This window comes from Artibeus jamaicensis, unplaced genomic scaffold (assembly GCF_021234435.1).
Source record: "Artibeus jamaicensis isolate MK-2021 breed Jamaican fruit bat unplaced genomic scaffold, CSHL_Jam_final contig_2259, whole genome shotgun sequence".
Classification (NCBI taxonomy): Eukaryota; Metazoa; Chordata; class Mammalia; order Chiroptera; family Phyllostomidae; genus Artibeus; species Artibeus jamaicensis.
In genome coordinates this window covers 9342898-9361398 of record NW_026521468.1, presented here as the reverse complement: position 1 = coordinate 9361398, position 18501 = coordinate 9342898, and the positions used below count along the sequence as shown (strand labels likewise).

The 18501-nt window shown below is 65.4% G+C and overlaps 1 protein-coding gene across 1 annotated transcript; it reads right to left on the bottom strand.

The window, feature by feature from the left end:
• Positions 1 to 4651: 4651 nt before the first annotated feature.
• METRNL (meteorin like, glial cell differentiation regulator) lies at positions 4652 to 17843 on the bottom strand. The gene is made up of 4 exons (XM_037158006.2): positions 17464 to 17843; positions 12609 to 12994; positions 5899 to 5958; positions 4652 to 5119 (listed from the first exon to the last, which is right to left on the bottom strand). The coding sequence occupies exons 1-4, from the start codon at positions 17634 to 17636 to the stop codon at positions 4806 to 4808; spliced, it is 933 nt and encodes a 310-aa protein (XP_037013901.2). The 5' UTR covers positions 17637 to 17843; the 3' UTR covers positions 4652 to 4805.
• Between the last annotated feature and the right edge of the window lie 658 nt (positions 17844 to 18501).

Sequence of the window (18501 nt, the reverse complement as noted above, 5' to 3'; positions counted from 1 at the left end):
GCTGAGGGGCCACCAGCTCCTGGAAGAGTGTCAGCAGCACACAGAGCCTGTGGACGGGCCGCCATGGAGGGTAAGAAAACGCCATGTTTGCTGAGGGGAGTCCCAGGTGGTAGCCCAGAGTCTTCACTTCCTGGTGTGGGGCCACCCCAGGGGCAAAGCCAGTTGAGACCACCCTTTGTGAGTGGGACCCTCAGTGAGTGCGGGCCAGCCCGGCCCCTGCCTTCACCCTCGCCTCCCAGTCTGAGCCAGGTGAGCCGGTGAGCAGCCTCCCGGCAGACTGGGCGCGGCTGAAACCCAGGGCGAGTGGGGCACCTCCAGGAGACAGGCCAGGCCCTGGCAGAGAAAAGGAGACCTCAGAGAAAAGGAGCTGGGTGGTGGGGGCCTGCGGATCTGGGGAGTCTTGGGGACAAGAGAGTGACGGGGGCAGGCTCGGGGTGCTTCAGCACATGCAGGACCGATCAGGGGCTGCCCACAGGGAAAAGGGTGCAGGGCGCTGGGTAAAGGGGGACCAAGTGCGGCTAGTTGGGGTCGCTGAGGCCGGTGGGTGCCATCCCCTGGGGGAACGCCTCAGGAGGGCCACCCCTTGCTGTCTGGATCGAGAGGTTGACTCAGGACAGGTGAGCCCAGGTGTGCACGGGTGCGTCCGCAGTTCCAGAACCACACCTGGAAGCGTGCGGCAGCAGTGAGCTCAAAGGCAGCCGGTTACAATGTAGCATTCGTCAGCAAAGAGAAGAGGGAAAAAAATCCCTGAAGGAGGGGGAGGGGCGCCAGGAGGGACAGGGAGACAGAGACAGAGGTGACGGAAGGGCTCAGCTTCTCAGGAATCAGTGAGGAGGCCACGCCTGCCCTGTAGCCCCCACCTGTGCGGGTCGGAGTACTGTTCCTAACTTTGAGATTCTGCTGACACTCGTGAGCCTGTTTCTAAAAGTGCATGTAGACATAAATAGCGTTTTATGCCCCTTAGGGGAATTCACTAGCACCCAGTGCCACTCAGGGACCCCGCTGAGCCCCCTTGACCCCAGGTAAGCAGGTACATCTGTGTGTTTGTCTCCTGCAAACTTCTTGTGGCCGAAAGCCGCAGGTTATTGTGCACCGCTCCGAGGTCAGAGGTCTGACCTGGGTGTCCCTGGCCGGAACCTCAGTGTCTCAGCTCCCGGAGGCCCTGCGCCCCTGGGCCCCGACCCTCCCACTGCCTGCTCAGCCGCAGCCTCGGCCAAGTGCCTCTGTTCCTCCCTGTGCTGCCTCCTGCTTCTGTTTCTGAGACCCCCTGTGATGACATCAGGCCCCCAGACGATCCAGAGTGATCCCCCCACCTGTGAGCAACTTCCGTTGCTCTTTGCCACGTTCCGGGGTCAGGACAGGGGCGTCTCGGAGGCCATTACCCCATCCCTCTCTGTGGACACAGGACAGTGTCCGGTGGCAGAAGCAGACCACGTGCGTGGAAACACGGCAACGTGGCCCACTGAGCAGGGGTCACAACGCACGGGCTGTCAGCAGGAGACACGTGGGCTCGGGGGGCCGGGACTTTTCCTGGTGCTGACAGGAGGCACAAGGCCAGAGGGGGGCCCATCCCCTCCCCCACTAGGCCTCCAAGGCCAGTCGGCTCCTCCCAGAAACCAGCCCAGAGCTGGGTCCTCAAGGCTCAGATTTCACCTCACCCGCCTGCACGCTCCACCCAGACCCACGCCTCCCCCCCCCCCGTGGGTCACCTCTGTGGTCCCCTGATGGCAGTCTGGCGCCCCTGGGTCCTGGTGCTGCAGCTGGAGGGCAGCCCACGGAGTTGAGTCAAAGGCCCGGCCAGGCCCAACCCCCACCCCCCACCTCAGCTGCAAGGGCACTTGCCAGCCTGGCCTGGGTGGGGATGAGGGCTCTCACCTGAGGGCCAGCTCACTGCCAGAGGCCAGAGCGGGGCACCCACATGCAGGCTTGAGGTTCTCCTGGGTCCCTGTTGGCCACATAGTGGGTGCAGGCCCAGCCAGACCCCACCCTGAGCACATGCACCCACACCTGGAGCCTGTCCTACCCCAACCCCTCCAAGCAGGTGCCGATGCCAGAAACAAGGTCCATGTGGGAGAAGATGTCCCCTGGCTGGAGGCCACAGGGTCAGCCTGACCCTTCAGGCGGTCAGGCTGGGATGAGGGGCGTTGGGGGGAGAGGCGGGTGCCCCTGAGCATGGGGGTGCAGCGTCCAGAGCAGCAGGAGAGGCCAGAGCCAGGGTCCCTCCCCACTTCTCTGGGGGGTGGCACAGAACAGGGGAGAGGAAGAGAGCGCGCCCAGGCCATCCCTCCTCCAGCACAGCAGGGGCCATTAAACAGAGGAGGGGCTGCCCAGGGGGCACAGACTTCGGGAACTCAGAACGCACGCCTTTCCTGGTTTTGGCAGCATCGGACCGGCCCCAACAGGGGCTCTTCCCACCACCGTGTGGGGTCTCTAGTGTCGCTGAGGCCAAGAGAGTAAAGGTCCCTTCAAACTTTCCAGGCAGAGGGGTTTTAGTGGCCCACTGGTGCCGTGTCCGGGAGCTGCGCCGGGAAATGCGGGGATACAATGGGGAGAGAGATCCCTCCCCATCGGTGTAGCAGGGGAGGAAAGGGGAGGCCGGGCTGGCTGCTCCCAGCAGGAGGGATGCAGGAGGCAGAGGGAGGAGGGAACAGCAGAGGCAGCAGCGGAGATGGGGTTCGGCGGGGCAGGTGGGACGTGGAGCTCACCAGCCAGGCCTTGGGGCTCCTACACGCCTCCACTTCCACCTCTGGGAGGAGCCGACAAAGGGTCAGTCCCAAACGGTGACTGGGCTGACCGGAACCAGGTCCACGGGGCAGAGCCACTGGTCAGCAAATCGACTCTGGAGGCCCAAGAGCCTCGCCAGGTCCCTCAGGGCTCCACGGTGTGGGGACTTGGGGTGTGCAGCAGCCTCAGGTGCCCAGGAAGCTCTGGGCTAGCAGGAGGCCATGGGTGCGGGGGCTCTGTGTTCCCTCAGACACAGGTGCCCTGCCAGCCCCACCCCGTGCCAAGCAGCCCTGCACCGCGGGGGATACTGTGCACGAAGCCCACAGGCCGGTGGGGAGTGAGGCTCCTGTGTGCCCGCCGCCCACCCACAGGGCTGGACCCTCGGTGCCAGGCCCCAGCCTTCCTGGCCTCCCCGGCCCAGGCAAAGGCGACACTTCCTTCCCTGCGCCCTGCAGACCGCCTCCCTGGGAGTGAAGGCTGCAGCTCACCCGACAGAGGCCCCCACTCCTCGGGGCAGAGTCCGGGATCCCTGCCCCAGAGTCAGCAGGAACACCAGCCGAAACCGAAACCCGACATTCTGGTTCTGCAGCCTGTGCTGCCCTGCAGGCCTCCGGTGGCATCGGCAGGGCGGGGCCCGCGCAGAAAAGCCCAGGAAGCTGGTTAGCCCCCTGCTGCGGTGGGTGGGGCACACCTGCTGCTATCACGCATGTCTCAGCTGTTAGCCACAGGAGGACCTGTTCCTGTCACCAGCCAGCTGCTTCGAGTCCTCACCCTGCTCCTCATGACGCAGGTGTCGAGCACCTGCTTCAGGTTGGGACCTGCAGCTCACAGCCTCATGCCAGCACACACCTGAGCTGACACACTCCTGAGCCAGGGCACACCTGTTGGCGTCTGCGACCCCGTACGCAGCTGCGACAGCACGCACCGCCTGCCTATGGCCAGGGGTGTGCCTGGGCCTTCGGCGAGGGCTGCAGGAAGCTCAGGACCACCGTGGGCCTCTCTCACACTGCCCTTCGGTCTCAGCAGCTGCAGAGAAATCACCCAACTCAAAGCGGAGGATGCTGGCTCAGGTCTTATTACTTGACACCCCCGTGGCCCTGTACTGGGGTCAAGTGTCCCCCAAATTCCTATCTACCCAGACACAGTGAGTGTGAACGTACCAAGAAGTGGCGTTTTGTGGATGTGATCACACTGAGGTCACTGGGGCAGGCCTTTACCCAGGGCTGGTACCCGTACGAGAGGAGGGAAATTTAGGTGCAGGACACAGAGGACACAGGCAGGCTCCGCCCTGGAGCCTCCAGAGGGGGCGTGGCCTCCCAGGCCACAGGCGGGGTCTGGTGAAGCCCCTGGGCTGCGGTCGTCTGTTCCGGTAGCTGCAGGGCACTGACTCATCCTTGAGGACATGAGGTCGCTGACCCTGTGCAGACCAGCCCCTGGGTATTCAGACTTGCTTGCTGTGGAATTTGGGGGAAGTTGGGGGTAAAGGGCAGGACCTGCATTAAAAGGAAGGAGGTGGAGGCATCTGGCTGAGTGTGGGGGTGACAGGGCAGGGCCGTGGGGCTCCCCAGAGAAGCCCCATGTGGCACCCAGCAAGGCCCCAGCAGGCGCGGTGCTCCCTGGGAGGGGGCGGCCTGCGGCCCAAAGGGCGTGGCTGGCAGAGCAGGCTCTTTAAAAGGTGGAAGCAAAGTGAAAAGGACAGGTGCGTGGCTTCGTAAGTCTCCACCCCGGCACCGCTGTGGCGGTGTGTGGCGCGCCCCCACCAGCCAGGTGAGAACCCACCTGGAGTGGTGCCTCGACTCTGCCCAAAGCCCGGGACTGGGGGCTCGCCGGGGGGCACACCAGACTCCCCCCAGACATGAGCCAAATGCAAGGACATCAGGTGCTTCCAGAGAAGCAGCCTGTAGCGGCACACAGACACAGGAGCAAGTTTGCCATGGACATTTCTTTTTTAAAAAAAATATAATAACTTAGTTTGTATCTTACAGCGCTTCCAATCAATGGGTCGGGGCTTCTCACCGGGACCTTGGGCATCAGACTCTCTGTGAAGGCCAGGCGCCCACCCCAGGCCGGTCACCCCACGGTCACTCCACGCCCATCTCGCAGGGGTTCAGCCCCCTCTCCTCGGCAACCCTGTACATCCTCTGGAAGTCCTCCAGGCGCGGGGCGCAGCCCAGCCGCGCCTCCCCAAAGTGCATGTGTCCGGTGAAGAGGAACTCGCCGCGCCCAGGCCTCACCCCACACTCCAGCAGCGTGGTGATGCGCCCCCGCCAGCCGCCTCCGGGTGCCGGGTGGAAGACCCTGCTCTTCTGCCGGTAGATCCGGCTCACGTGCAGGTGGATGGCGGACTCCTGCCGCTCGGGTGCGTGGGTGACGTCCCGGATGGCGCCGCGGACCACTGCAGAGGGAGGGACAGAAGTCAGCGTGAGACCGCAGGGATGCCTGCTGGGCCAACAGCAGGTGTCTGCACTGGCAGCGAGCGGGACCTGAGCGTGAGGCTGCCCAGGGTGGTCCCCGCCACGCCCGGGCTCGTCTGGGGCAGAAGAGGTTTTTGGTCACACGAGTGGGGAACGGAAGGAACGAAATGCACTCTGTGCATCGGCCTCTCGAGTCAGACCGACAGAAGCAGCCACAGTCAAACACAGGACGTATCAGGGTCGCAGGCTCCATGAGGCTCCGGGGGGAGGGGCCGGGGAGGACAGGGCAGAGGTGCTTCAGCAGGCCCCACCCCCAGGGGCCTGGAAAGGAGCCGCGTCCAGGGCTCTGGGCTCGGCCGCTCCAGCTGTGACAGCCGCCATCCTGTGCCCAAGCGGGGTCCCTGCCCTCAGCCCCGGGCCCCACCAGGGCCCAGAATGCCCACTGCAGCACCGGCAGGGGACCAAGTGGAGGGCAGGTCCTGAGGTGAGGCCTCCAGAGTGATGACCTCATGTGCCCAGTGGGGAAGTGCTCAGTGATCCCCTAAACAAACAGGAGTGCCCAGCCCTCCCCGGGCCGGGCGCTCAGGTCCTCCCCGGGGCTGCAGTCGCACAGGTGCAGCCCTGTGGCCCACGGAGGGGACACCACGCCCAGCGTCTCCACAGCCCCCTCCCTGCAGAGGTCAACGCCAGCAGCGAAAGGTTCCCTAGACCCATGTGGGGTGCGGGGTGCCCTCCCCACGGCGGACCCGTGCACACTCACCGAAGTCACTGGTGCAGACTGCCAAGAGCACCTCCGTGTCACTGCAGGGCCGGCATGGAGCTGCGAGGAGAGAGCACGGCAGCAGCGTCAGGCAGGGCTGTGCACACGCGTGCACATGGGTGCACACACATGCTCACTGGCCCTCGCCCTGCGGGAGCTCTGGTTTCCAACAGCTGGTGTCTGCCCTGTGCCTCCGTGACCTCTGCGTGAGGGCCGGGGGCTGACAGTGGGGACCCCTGGCCCCTCCCACAGCACAGGGTGGGCCTGTCCCCGACGAGCAGCCACTGGACTCACATGAAATCGCTCTTCCTTGGCCGTCACCAGCGCAAACCGGCTGAGCAGAGCAAAGCCCCGCCCCTCACCCCAGCCTCCACACCCACACCCCGAATTGCCAGGGCTGCCCACTCACACACTGCCTGCTTCCCAGGGTCCCACCTGCCCCTCGATTCCACAGGGGGTCAAGGCTCTGCCTGGAGGGACCCAGGAGGCTGCAACACAAGGCACAGCGGACGACAAGGGGCGTTCACCTGCCTCGGCCCTGGTGCCCTCCTAAGGTCTCTCCCGCAGACCCTGCCTGGTCTCCAAACTCCTTCCAGAGCAGCCCGGGTCCCCTGTGAGACCTCCCACCTCGGTGGGACTGGCTTCCTCCAGCCAAACAGGCCTCACACAAAGCCCTTCACCCTCCTGCCCACCTGGGGCATCAGGAGGGTATTGAGGGGAAGGGAGCAGGGTGGGGGGCAGAAACCTGGGGCTCTGACGACTCCCCACAGACCACATGCTCCTTCACTTGGTGGTAGACTTGGGAAAATACAATCTACTCGTTGACTCTTCTATTGAACATTTCAAGGCCTCTCCCTCATGTATTTCAAGTTTGCATGTTTTGGCTCGAATCCTCCTAATGCTGCAGAAACTTCACCTATGAAATCTCACTGGGACCCTTCCACGTTCCAAAGGCCCCGGGACACGCCTGGCCTCGGCCCTCACTGGGCCTGGATGAAGCTGACCCCGTCGGCACGCTTGGCCGGCTGCCGTCACTGCCCTCAAACTGGGCTGAGCATGAGGTCGCCTGCCCAGGGGCTGCCAGGTGACCAGGGAGCCGCAGTGACTCAGGGGCCTGGGCTGGGCACAGACAGGCCTCTGGGCCCAAGTGTGTGTGGACCTCTGGGGCCCAGCATGCAGCAACCCTGGGGAGCCTGGGGGTGGACGTGCATGTCCAGACTGCTGGTGCGTCGTCCCGCCCCCAGGCAGGGTGGATACGAGTCACCGTCCGGCTGTGCAAGGGCTGTCTCACCGGCTCGCCCACCGCCAGGCTCCCACTGAGTTATCAGGAGAAGCAGCAGCCGCCGGTCAAGCCCGGCCTGCTGGTGTGTTGGAAGCTGGTCCAGCCCATCTGTGGAGCAGGCGCCTCCCTGCCCAGCTCCAAATCCCAAGCGCTTTGCCCACCTGTGGCCTCTGTTCACACAGGTGGACCCCCAGGCTCAAGGCCACTCTTTAAAAAGACAGTGGCCAACTGGGGGTCCCCCACCCTCTCTCCTGCTGGGCCTGTGGAGGCGCCGCACAGTGGGCGTGATAGCCAAGGGGCACTCGGCACCACCGGCTCTGAGGGCCCCGTGTTCCACCAACTTTACTCTGGCCATGAGTGTGGAATACAGAGCAGAGGGGACCACCTCATCCTGGCCAGCCACCCCCTTGCCCACAGGCTTAGAGGCTCCACCCTGGGCTTCCTTTGTGGGTGGGGGTGGCCCCAGCATCTGTCCCTATAAGAATGCAGGTTGCCGAGCCAAACTCACGGTGACCACAGCCCGCCTTTGGGCTCCCCTCAGACCAGGGTGCCATTGCCACACGCAGGTGGGGGGCAGGTGAGGGGCAGGTGAGGGCACATGGTCTCCAGAAGCATCTCGGGTTCCAAGCCAGCTGAGATAGGCCAGGAGGCGCCACTCCCAAAAGCAGCCTTGGGGGGCCAACGGGCCCAGGCCACATGCCGTGGTCAGACCCCCAGGCCTGGACTCGTGTGACCCAGCCTAGAGCTATGCCCTGTCCAGGAGCCGTGGGCCCCAGGACCTCAGCTGATGGCCGAGGACAGAGGTGGAGACCAGCCGTCCTCGGCTCCCCCCACCCAGCTCACTCACAGCCCCATCGTGCTGGGCACAGGGACCCTGGCAGCCCTGGGGGACGGCAGTCGGGGGCCTGCAGAGTCTCCCACCAGAAGCTCCAACAAGCCAATACCCCTGACAGCTGAGCTCACAAAGCACCACCCCAGAGACTTCCCTCTTCTGACTCAGCTCCACGAGGCGCAGGTCACCTTTGTGGAAAGCGCGGTCTGTGGACGCCAAGAGAAGCAGTCTGGAAACAATTACGAATCGCGTCGGGCTCGTAAAGGCTGTGGAATGTGCTGGTTTCTGACGCATCCAATCTCGTCTCCCTACGGGGGAGATGGGGAGGGGGAGGCCAGCGGGCTGGCTGGAATTCTGGCCCACGTCTCATGGAGAGGGGAGGGCCGGGGCGTGGACGTCCCGGGAAGATTACTCTGGAATGTGCATGAAATGAACTGAGCAAAGAAGAAAATAACAGGCTCAGGGAGGCGGGCCAGGGGCCACACGGCGACCCGGGTGAGGCCCGCAGGTGCCAGAGGGAGGCCATGGAGGGGGTGCCTTCTGGCAGGGTCTCACCGCCTGAGGGGCCCGCAGACAGACAGGTGGACGCCGGTCCCGACTGCCTGCACACGGGGGGCCGGGGGAAGGCACGCAACTTCCAAAGACAGCACGGTGCAGGAGGACGCCCAGCAGGTCAGCTGGTGACCAGTGGCAGATGCCGCGTTTTGGCGAGGAGCGAAGAGACACCAGAAAGCTGTGAATGTGGCGGAACGTGGCCGCGTCGGCTGAGACCGAGCTGGAGCCGCCCCCAATGGTCACGACGCCCAACGCACTCACCCACACCTCCCGTCCCCAGATGACCCCACCGGGCCTGTCCTGCTGCCCTCCCAACCTCTTCCTCGCCAGGAAAGCCACGCCCTTCCACCCAAAACGGGTAAGGCAAAAAATAATCACACAATAATTACAGAGGCCAGAGAAGCCTCCGGTGCAGGAAACAACCGGTCCCGGCCAAAAGAAAGCAAGTTCTCTCTCTCCTTTGAACTCTGCCACTCGCCCCCTCGGCTGTCGAAGCCACTGGGCCCCCTGAGGGATCGCCTGCCCCCAGCTCACCAAACAGAGGGTTTTGAACACGACGGGAGCTGAAGCCCACCAGCGGCGTGGGACCCGGGCCACCCGCCTCCGCAGGTGCCCCTGGAGCCTGTGATGGGGACGCTTCTTGTGCCTTCATCAGCCCAGGGGCTGTGTCCTCCGGCCCCTCCCGCCCCCCAGCTCCAGCTGTGGGTTCGGATGTCTCTCCCCCAGGCCGGCTCAGACGGCTGGGGGGAGGGCGTGTGCGCGGAGACCAGGGCAGGGATGTGCCCGGCGGGCGAGCCCCTGCCGCCTGGCCCTCGAACAGTGAAACAAGAGATGGGAATGCGGGGCCCACACGGGCGTTAGAACTGCGGACGTGGGGTCTGCCTCTGGACCCCAGCGCCAGACCGAGCGGCATCCCGCCCTCCCTTGCGGGTTACCCCCACGAGTGCACCGGCCCACTGGGAGATGGGGACCCTGGCGGTGCCTGTCCCCCTGGGTCCCCAGGGAGGATAGCCCCCCAACAGCCCGGCCGTGTTCCGGGTGTGACTGGAGCCTCGTCCATCACTGAGCTGCATCTGGCCGCCCCGCCTCCCCAGTCCTGCTGGGCTGCTCCAGTGCTGCAGAAGGAGCTCCCGTGCTACTCAGGGGCCCAGGCAGAAGGCCTACCCCTCCTGCTGTGTGGCAGCCAAAACCCAATGCCCCTGGGCTGGGCCCAGCGCCTGTGCCTGTCAAGGAGCTGCCTGCCTCTCCATCCTCGGCTATTGGTGTGTCTCGGTTTATCAAGGAGGCCGATTACACAACCCAAGTGGACATGAGGCCAACGCGCCTGCTGTAAACACTCCCGGCGGCCAGGACTCCGGCCCACAGGGCTCCTGCTCTCAGGTCGGCACAGAGGAGCACTGTGACCTGACCCGCGGGTGGGGTGAGGCAGGCGCTCCCCTGCACGTCCCCTCTGTGGGCCCCCGTGTCACTGACACCTCCGAGGCAGCAGCCAGGCCAGAGCAGAGCCCGGAGCCGTGCCGCCTGCTGAGGGCCCACCTGGCCCGGGGACACCACGGCTGCCAGATGGCCTGCGCTGACATTCCACATTTTGCACCCATTCCTCGGGCATTAAAGGCTTAGGGGCCCAGGCCCTGATGAAAGGCGCACACCCCGGGGAGCTGGGGGGCTCCCGCCTCCCCGATCCCTGCTGCGTCTCACCCCCTAGGGAGGGGGTGGGGTGCTGGGCCCGGTTCTGGTCCCAGCTCCCAGCTCTCAGAGCCCTGGGTGCCCCTGAGTCCCCAGCCCAGGATCTGACAGACACTGTCCCAGATCTCAGCCACCTGCAATTGGAGCCCTGGGGGCCTAGACTTCAGCAGACACCCCAGGGTCAGGCAGGCCTGTATCAGGGGTAACAAGGGAACCTGGACCTGGCCCCCCCAGGTGGCTGACGTCCAGCCTCGGCCAGCCTGGGGGTGCGGGGGACAGTGGGCAGAGGCGGATACTGGGCGAAACACACCCTTCCCTCGGGCGCCCCCCTCCTCCCTGCAACCCCACAGGACCCCAGGGCTGCTCAGCCTGACAGCTCTCCCGGGTGCACCCACTGTCCCTGCCTGGAGGACACTGGCCCCGCCCCCAGGGAGGAGAAGAGAACCTGAGCCCTGGCCTGGGCTTGGGGTCATCCCAGGCTGTGCCCAGGGGCTCCTGTCGGGGCCAGGGCAGCACCCGTGAGTCACAGGGTGAAGGTGGGACAATCCCTTGCAACCAGCCTCGAGCATCTTCAAGGCCCCCCAATGTCAGTGGGGTCAGTGAGAGGGGCTCTAACAAGTCCCAGCCCCGGCTCCAGTCAGAAACCTCAGCTTGGAAGACCCAGCTTTTCCCGGTTTTGCTTTCACTTCAAGTATACCTACCTCCAGGGCCCCAAAGCGAGGCTGGGGGTCCCCTCGGTAAACTCCCCCTCCCACCTCCCCACTGTGACCAAGACAAAGGTGGTGGGGTTCAGGTTTGCCTCAGGTCCTAGGCTTCACAGAGCCACCCTCCCACCTGGGCAGTCAGCACGGGGGGAGGGGCCCCAGGCCAACAGAAGCTCTGTAACAGGGAAGTTTGGTTTGAGCGAGAACCAAAGTGCTGAAAACCGATCTGAGCTGAGAACGCAGCCCAGTGAAACGTGGACTCACGGGCTGCAGGAGACCCCGCCTTCCAACCCCAGCAGATCTGGTCCCACCCCCCCGCCCGGTCGAAGCTGAAACGTGGAGACTACAGATTCCTGGGGACAGCCCAGTCCTCAAGCCAGCTGTTTCCGCTGGGCCCGGTGGACCCGTGAGGCCAGGTCATTACTCTGCTGGGGCCACGTCCCCCGCCCCTGTGGGCGCATCCCGTCCCTGGGGGGCGTTAACAGGGTCCCTGCAGGACCCCCACCTGACCATCCTCCCAGCTGGTCCTTGAGGGAGCAGCCTTCCTGGAGCCGGCTCCCAGGACAACCCAAGCTCACACCTCCAGGCCCCACCCCACCCCGCCCAGGGCCTCTGGGCCCAGGCCCAGTTCGGAATTGACACAGATGGCACCCCCAGAGCCCTGGCCGCCCCACCCCGCACAGACACTGAACCTCAGAGCAAGAGTGAGGCCGGGCGGGCTGAGGGAAGCCCTGGGCTGCCCAGGGCGCGAGGGGCAGGACCTGTCCTGGGCGACCAGGGAGCCCCTGCCCGCCCGCTCTCTGCCTGCGCCCTCTCCGAGGCCAGCCCCACCGCCACCCAGGGCCCCACAGAGCTGCCTGCCTCCCTCCAAAGGAAAGGAACGGAAGTCTAAAGCCAAGGCGCCACTGCACCTGTGCACACACACCCTGGCCTCCCAGAGACCACCCGGACCCCTCCCCCAGGCTCCCAGATCCCCACAGCCCCTCCCCTGAGGGCCCAGCAGTGGGGGCTCCACCTGGGCGCCCACCACAGCCTCACTCTGGCACGTGGCTGCAGCCTCCACGGCGAGGGTCCCCACGCACACCCACCCACCCACAAAATGCCTCCAGAACCAGGGACTCAGGACATGGTGGGTTTGCACCTGGGATGTGGATCGGCCTCCGGCCCCACCCACGACTCGGCGTTTGAGAGGCTGCCACCAGTTTGTGTGGCAGAAGAAACGCCGGGACAGCGTGAACGGTGCCAGCGCCCACTCCAAACCCGCCACAGCTCGTCGTGGAAGGTGAGCGTGTCTGGGAGCGGGGCCCTGTCACGGCTGCGACCTGTGGTCATTCTCAGGGACACTCGTTACCCTCTACAAGTAACTCACTCCCGGGGGACACATATTTGCAAAGTCCAAACAAGAACTTTCCAGAACGCCAACAATACGCCTCACGTCCGACACCACCTTCACCACACAGCTCACCGCCCCCAGGAGGGCCGTCTGCTGGCACCCGGCACCCCCCTCAGCCACCACCCTGAGGAGTTTCACGGAGGCTTTGCTGGGGGGGGCACAGGAGAAAATCGGAGAAGTCTGGCAAACGAGACGGACCAGGGCTGCGGGAAGGCAGCGGCCAGGGAGCCCGCCCTGCACCCCCAGGGCCCCACTCACCTGCCAGAGCGTGCAGGTCCGACCCGGCGCGCCGGCCGCTCAACTCGTACAGGAAGCCCGTGGTCCTCCTGCTGATGTCCTGCTGCGGCGTGGCTTCCACGAACAGGCCGCCCTGCTCGGAGCCAAAGCAGCGCACTTGGCCCGGCCCGTGGTCCCCGTCCCGGAACAGCAGCTTCAGCGCTCCAGTTTTTTCCAAATAAATATTGGCCCCCGAGGAGTCCCTGAGGGGCTTGATGCACAGAGTCAGGTGCCGGGAGGGCGAGAAGGTGTTGGGCCGCAGGTTGACGCTGAGAGCCCCGGTCGGGTACATCCACTCCACCGCGCCCTCCGAGCAGCGCAGGTACACCTGCTCCACCTCCTTCCTGTGGGCCTCGTGTGTCAGCCCGCTGTGTGTGGGGGGGGGGACAAGGTCAGTGTCCCCTTGGCCCGCAGCACCGGCCGCTCCCAGGGAGGCAGCCAGGGCTGGCATCGGGCGCCCAGACCCTCCCCGCCCCTGGACGCACAGTCTCCGCGGGCCCGCGGGGCACCAACCCGAGTTCCAGATGACGGAGCCGGGGCTGTGAAACAGTGGAGATCCCCACTGAGCCTGAGGGACAGCAGCAGACTCAGGCGACAAGGGCCGTCAGGGCCCCGCACGCATAAGTAACTCAGCTCATGAACCAGCAAGGAACGTAAGTGGTCTGGGGGCCGGGGGCTGCCTCTGAGTTTTTTCTCGGGGCCCCACCGTCAGGCCTCAGTGCCTGTATTTTCCTCATGGTGACGATGTAGCTGCTTTTTCACTCATTTGCAAACCCTGGGACCCTCCTCTGATGAACATATTTTTTAAATGAACTCAAATGTCACTGAGGATATGAAAGGAAAGGAAAGGTCCTCCCCAGGGCCCAGCACAGGAGAAAGTGCGGAGAAGCCAGAACTGAGCAGCACCTGGTGCTCCGGTGGGAACTTCCCGAGAACCCAGTCCATCCCACTCCTCACGAACACTAGACAGGAAGAGACGAGTGCACTGCACTCTCGGCGAGATGGGTCTCGGGTAAAATCACTACGTTGTGTCGTCAAGAAACTGAAACCATCGAAAATGTTGAAGTTCCTTGCCCCTACTCCAGATTTCCATGTCGGCATCTGCTTGTGTACACGGTTGCGTCACGACCACCAAGCAGCCCCGGAACCTACTGCGGCTGAGTGTTCGGTTACTCGGCATGGGGATCTGATCAGATCTCAGACAGGTTCACCCGCATTCTTGGGATTTTTACGTGGAATAAACAAAGCCACACTCAGAGCCCCGGCCTGAGTGTGTTACCAGAGCCCTTTCCACGGAGGAGAAAACACATATGGTTTGCATTCACTGCTGGTGACTCATGCGCCGGGCCCCCGAAAAACCTCACTTTTCCTACGACAGCCAGCTGCAGGCTGGGGCTGCACAGTCACCCTGCAGACCACATCAGACGGCGGCATCAAGGAGGTGAACCCTCCTCACCCCGCTCCCCGCCCACATGCCCTGGGTCGCGAGCAGCCACCCGGCCTCAGACGCCTACCAGGCCTGCACACACGGAGCAGACTAACAAATTACACTCACATAAAACCCATACGTGCTCATCTGACACGTATGTGGGGATGGGCATAATTATAGTGCTGTGTGAAAAATTAGACTAAATGGTGAGTGGCTGCCACAGATCATTATAATCAGCTCTGCTCTTAGGCGGCCAACACAAACTCCACCAGTGTCCCTCCACTTGGGTCTTCAGCCCCCAGGGGCAGCTGGATACTTGCCCAGGCCCTAGCACCAATCCGCAACTCGCTCTCCCACAAAAACCATTCTGTCCCAGGCTCCACCTCCCCTTCGGTGGGGCAAAGGCCTGCAGAACCTACACCAGAGGCTTTGGAAGTCTCACTAAGCCCCTTAATTTCAACAGTGGAGAAAGAAATGGGGAGGCCTGCCCTCCACCTACATCTCAGGCAGGGGCAAGGAAACCACGGTGCGGACAGGTGGCCAGCCCACAGCTGCCCGGAGCAGGCAGACCTGAGTCTGGACGCTGCCGGCCACCAGCCTGCACCTATGCCCACGTGCATCTTACGGGTGCCCCTGGCTGTGGCCGTTAATAAGCCACTCAACCGAAAGAGAACGAGGGACAAAACGAAGGCTCCCCGTCACTTCACCCTCTAACTAATGTCCTCGCTGGACCACACAGTGGGGTCTGCACCCACGGCCCAGCATGTGGGGCTCTGCCCATCTTCCTAAAGCGTCGAGAACACCAGGAATCGCCAAGGCAGTCAGCGCAGGGGGTTCACACCAACCGCCGTCACGGGTGGCAAGCCAGATGCCCTGTGAGCAAACACCTACTCAGCCCAGGACCCGCTCGCTGGCTCTTCCAATGAGGTCCAGGGCTCCGGTGTATCCAGCTCCTGCCAGGAACTACAGCCACACAGCTCACCTGGAAGCCTTCAGCATCGCAGCCCAGAAAGAAAACCTTCTGCTTACGCAAAGTGGCTGGAGGTGCAAACACGCACCAAGTCTGACCAGGCACCGATGGTGGCACGTTACGACGGTCACATGACATGCCAGTGACTTGCTAACCAGGCCAAGAAAAAAGAGGCGACTGTTTTCTAACATGATGAAGCCGCGGGACACGGAGAAAACTTACTCAGCCTCAGGGAACGAGAAGGCTGCTTGGACTGTGGATTGTTGAAACTGAGCTCATGCATTCTTCTTAAAAAAGAGTGGACAAGTGTCACGGCCCAAGAGGGCACACCTGTGCAGCACCTTTATGGAGGAGATGGGGACTCTCTGACGCGGTCGGTATGGGGGCAGCACCCCCAAGGTCGGGCCTGAACCCCGAGTCACCAGAGGGAAATTAGGTCTCTGGTTCACTGATCCAGGAAGAGCTTCAGGTGGAGCCCCAGGCAGAGGAGAGAGCCCAGGTGTGCCGTACCTGCAGAGCCCGGCCCAGAGCAATGGACTTTCACGCCTTCTGCTCAGTGGCCTGGAAACACCCAGAAACACACTTCTGCCTGTCAGCCTGGTGGCCAGTGTCATAAAGAGCAAGTCCCCCCACCAGGGGGTCAGAACCCACCGCCCATCAGGCCGCACCACCCCCCCCCCCCGCAGCAAGCAGCACACTGGTGGGGGGCAGCAGCGATCACAGCTCCAGCAGGGCTCACACGCCAGGAATGCCGCCTGGCCAGCTCCTCCCCGGCCCCCCCACCCGGCTCACTCAGTGCCTTTGCGCTCCGCTCCGCGGAGGAACTGGGGGAGTCAGGAACCGGGTACATCGGCAGTGACGGAAGGGCAGCGTCTGTTTCTCCCGCAGGTGAAAGGATGCGCGGAGCGAGAACCAGGAGGGCTCCTCTCCCCGGCGCCCAGCAGCCCTCACGGGCACTGCCTCGCGGGCTCAGAGCCCTCTGGGCGGGCGCAGGGTGTCCGCTCCCCCTCTGGAAACTCAGGCTCAGGGGCTAGGGCTGGGTCACTGCTTCTGATCTGCCGAAGCAGGACACCCCGAGGCCTCAGTCTGGCGGTGCACGGACTCATTCAGCAGAGGCCGCACAGCAGGAGGTTTAGCTGCTGGCACCGGGCGGGGGCGGCCCCAGCGGAGGGTGCCGGTTTCAGGGGCTTCCGCCAGCCCAGCTCGCCGCCGCCACCAGCTCTCTTCGGGCCCACCCTCCGCCCCGACCCGCGCGGCTCCTCCCTCCCTGCCCTGCGCGAGGGAGGGCACCGGCGCCAACCTCAGGGCCCTGGGACCTTCGCTCACGGAGGGGTGGGCAGGGCGAGAAGGGAGCAGGGTAATAGCCAGTGTCCACGGAGAACCGGCCCGTAAACACCACGACGGCCATCGGCTGCCCTGCCGACCGGCGTCCGGCACCAGCACAGCTCCAGCCTTCGCAGAAACCCGCCTCCCTCAGAACAACCCCGACAACCCTGCCCCCATCGTGAGGTGTCCGCAGCCGGGTCGGGGCTTGCACGGGGACCCGGCCCCGGGGACACCAGGACCCAGGGCGGTCCGGCCCACGGCGCGTTCGGAGGAGATGCGCGTCTCCCACCGCAAACTCCTGAATCCCCAACTTCCGCGGCGCAGGACCGGCTTCGCCGACCACGAGCTGCCAGGGCGGCCGAGGGCGCCTTGGGGACCGCGGTTTCTCATCCTGAGTGGCTGTTCCCTCAGGCACCCCGCCCGCGCACACTTGTGGCTTGCACTCCTCTCTGCTTGTCACACTTCAGTGTTTAAAAAGGTCCTCGGCTGCCACAGCGGAGGGGCGTGAAGGGGGGTCACCCAGCGCGGCGCGCGCGCTGCCAAGGGCGGCCTGACCTTCACCGGGCGGGGGCAGGGGGCTCGGCCAGGTCCGTACCAGGACCGTGGCACAGGTCTCGGCCCGCACAGGCGTGGTCGGCGCTGCTGGCCGCGCCAGGGCCCCGTTCCGTCCACCCAAGCTGCTGCCCCCTCCGGCAGACTCGGCCGCCCCTTCTGGCTCGGCCCGGAGCGCAGGCCCCGCTCCTCCCTGCCCGGGGGCGCGCACCTCCTTGCCGCGGGTAGGCGGCGGGCAGGGGCCGGGAAAGGCCAAAGGGCCGATCCCAGCCCCCGTGGTCGGCGGCCGAGACTCTCCAAGTGGGGACAAGAGCTTCCAAGTGCGGGGCAAGCGGGCTACCCAGCCGGGAGGGACCCGCAGCGCCGCAGGCGCGCCTCCCGCAGGCGTCCTCCGGGCCGGGGAACCGGGACGCCGCGGGCTCTTTTGTTCTAGCACCCGGGTCGGAGGCGGCGGGGTTGGCGCTCCGCCTGGACAGGGTACCCCGCGCCCCCGCACGCTGAGAGTGGGTGGAGGGGCAGCAGCGCGGACACAGGGCCAGCCTCGCGCCGCGCGGACTCACCTCCCCTTCCAGCTGCACAGGTCGCTCGAGTACTGCGCGCCCGCGCCGCCCAGCAGCGCGGCCAGCAGCACGGCCAGCGGCAGCAGCGGAGGCGGAGGTCCGGGGCCGGGGGAGGAGGGCCGTGGCCACAGCCGCCCCGCGCGCCCCCCGGCCGCCCGCGCCGCGCCCCGCATGCTCTGGCTCCCGCTCCGCGCCGGCTCCGCGCGCGCCCACTGAGCAGACTCGCGACCCGCACGGCTGGGCTCAGAGTTCGGGGGAGTCACGTCGCTCGCCCCCCGCGCAGCCCGCGCGGTCTCCCGCCCATAGCGGCTGCAGAAGCTGCCGCAGCCTCTGGAGCAGCTCGGAGGTCTGCGCCCGCCGCCGCCGCCGGAGCACTGAAGTCCGCGAGTCAGCAGCCCGTGTCCCGGCTCAGCTGGGGGGCGGTGCCCGCCTGGCCGCTCCGCCCCGCCCCGCGGGCCGCCCGCGCCGGAACCCCGCCCCGAGAGCCGCCAGGAGCTCCCCGCCCTGCGCACGGCCCCGCGAGCCCGAGCAGGACGCAGCGGAGACCACAGGGTGTTGCGCCTCCGGGGCGCGTGGTGCGGGGAGTGGGACCGGTTGGGGCGCCACGCCGAGGAGGGGTCGCCCGGGATGGAAGAAGGGTCCGAGAGAGAAGGGCCAAGCTAGAAAGCGGGGTCCGAGAGACCGGAGGGCCCGGCGGCCAGTGCAGCGCGGGGGCGGGGGAGAAACCCGAGACCCCCGGACTGCACAGACGCCCGCCCAGCGCCCGGCCCGCGGCGACCGCACAGTGGCGGCCCGGCTGCCCCTTCTCGGAATGGCCGCGGGCCCGTGGCTATTTTAGGCGACTCGTCTGAGCCCATCGAGGGCGTCCCCGGCACAAAACCCTCCGCAAAATCTGAGTGTCCTTTGTGAGGGTTCAGACTCCATCCCGTTCGGGGCCCCGAGGGGCGGGGAGGCCCCGCTTGGCTGGAGATGCGGCGGACCCGCGGGAGCGTGGACTGGGGCACCCACTCCACAGGACGGCTCTGCGTTTGCTGGCGC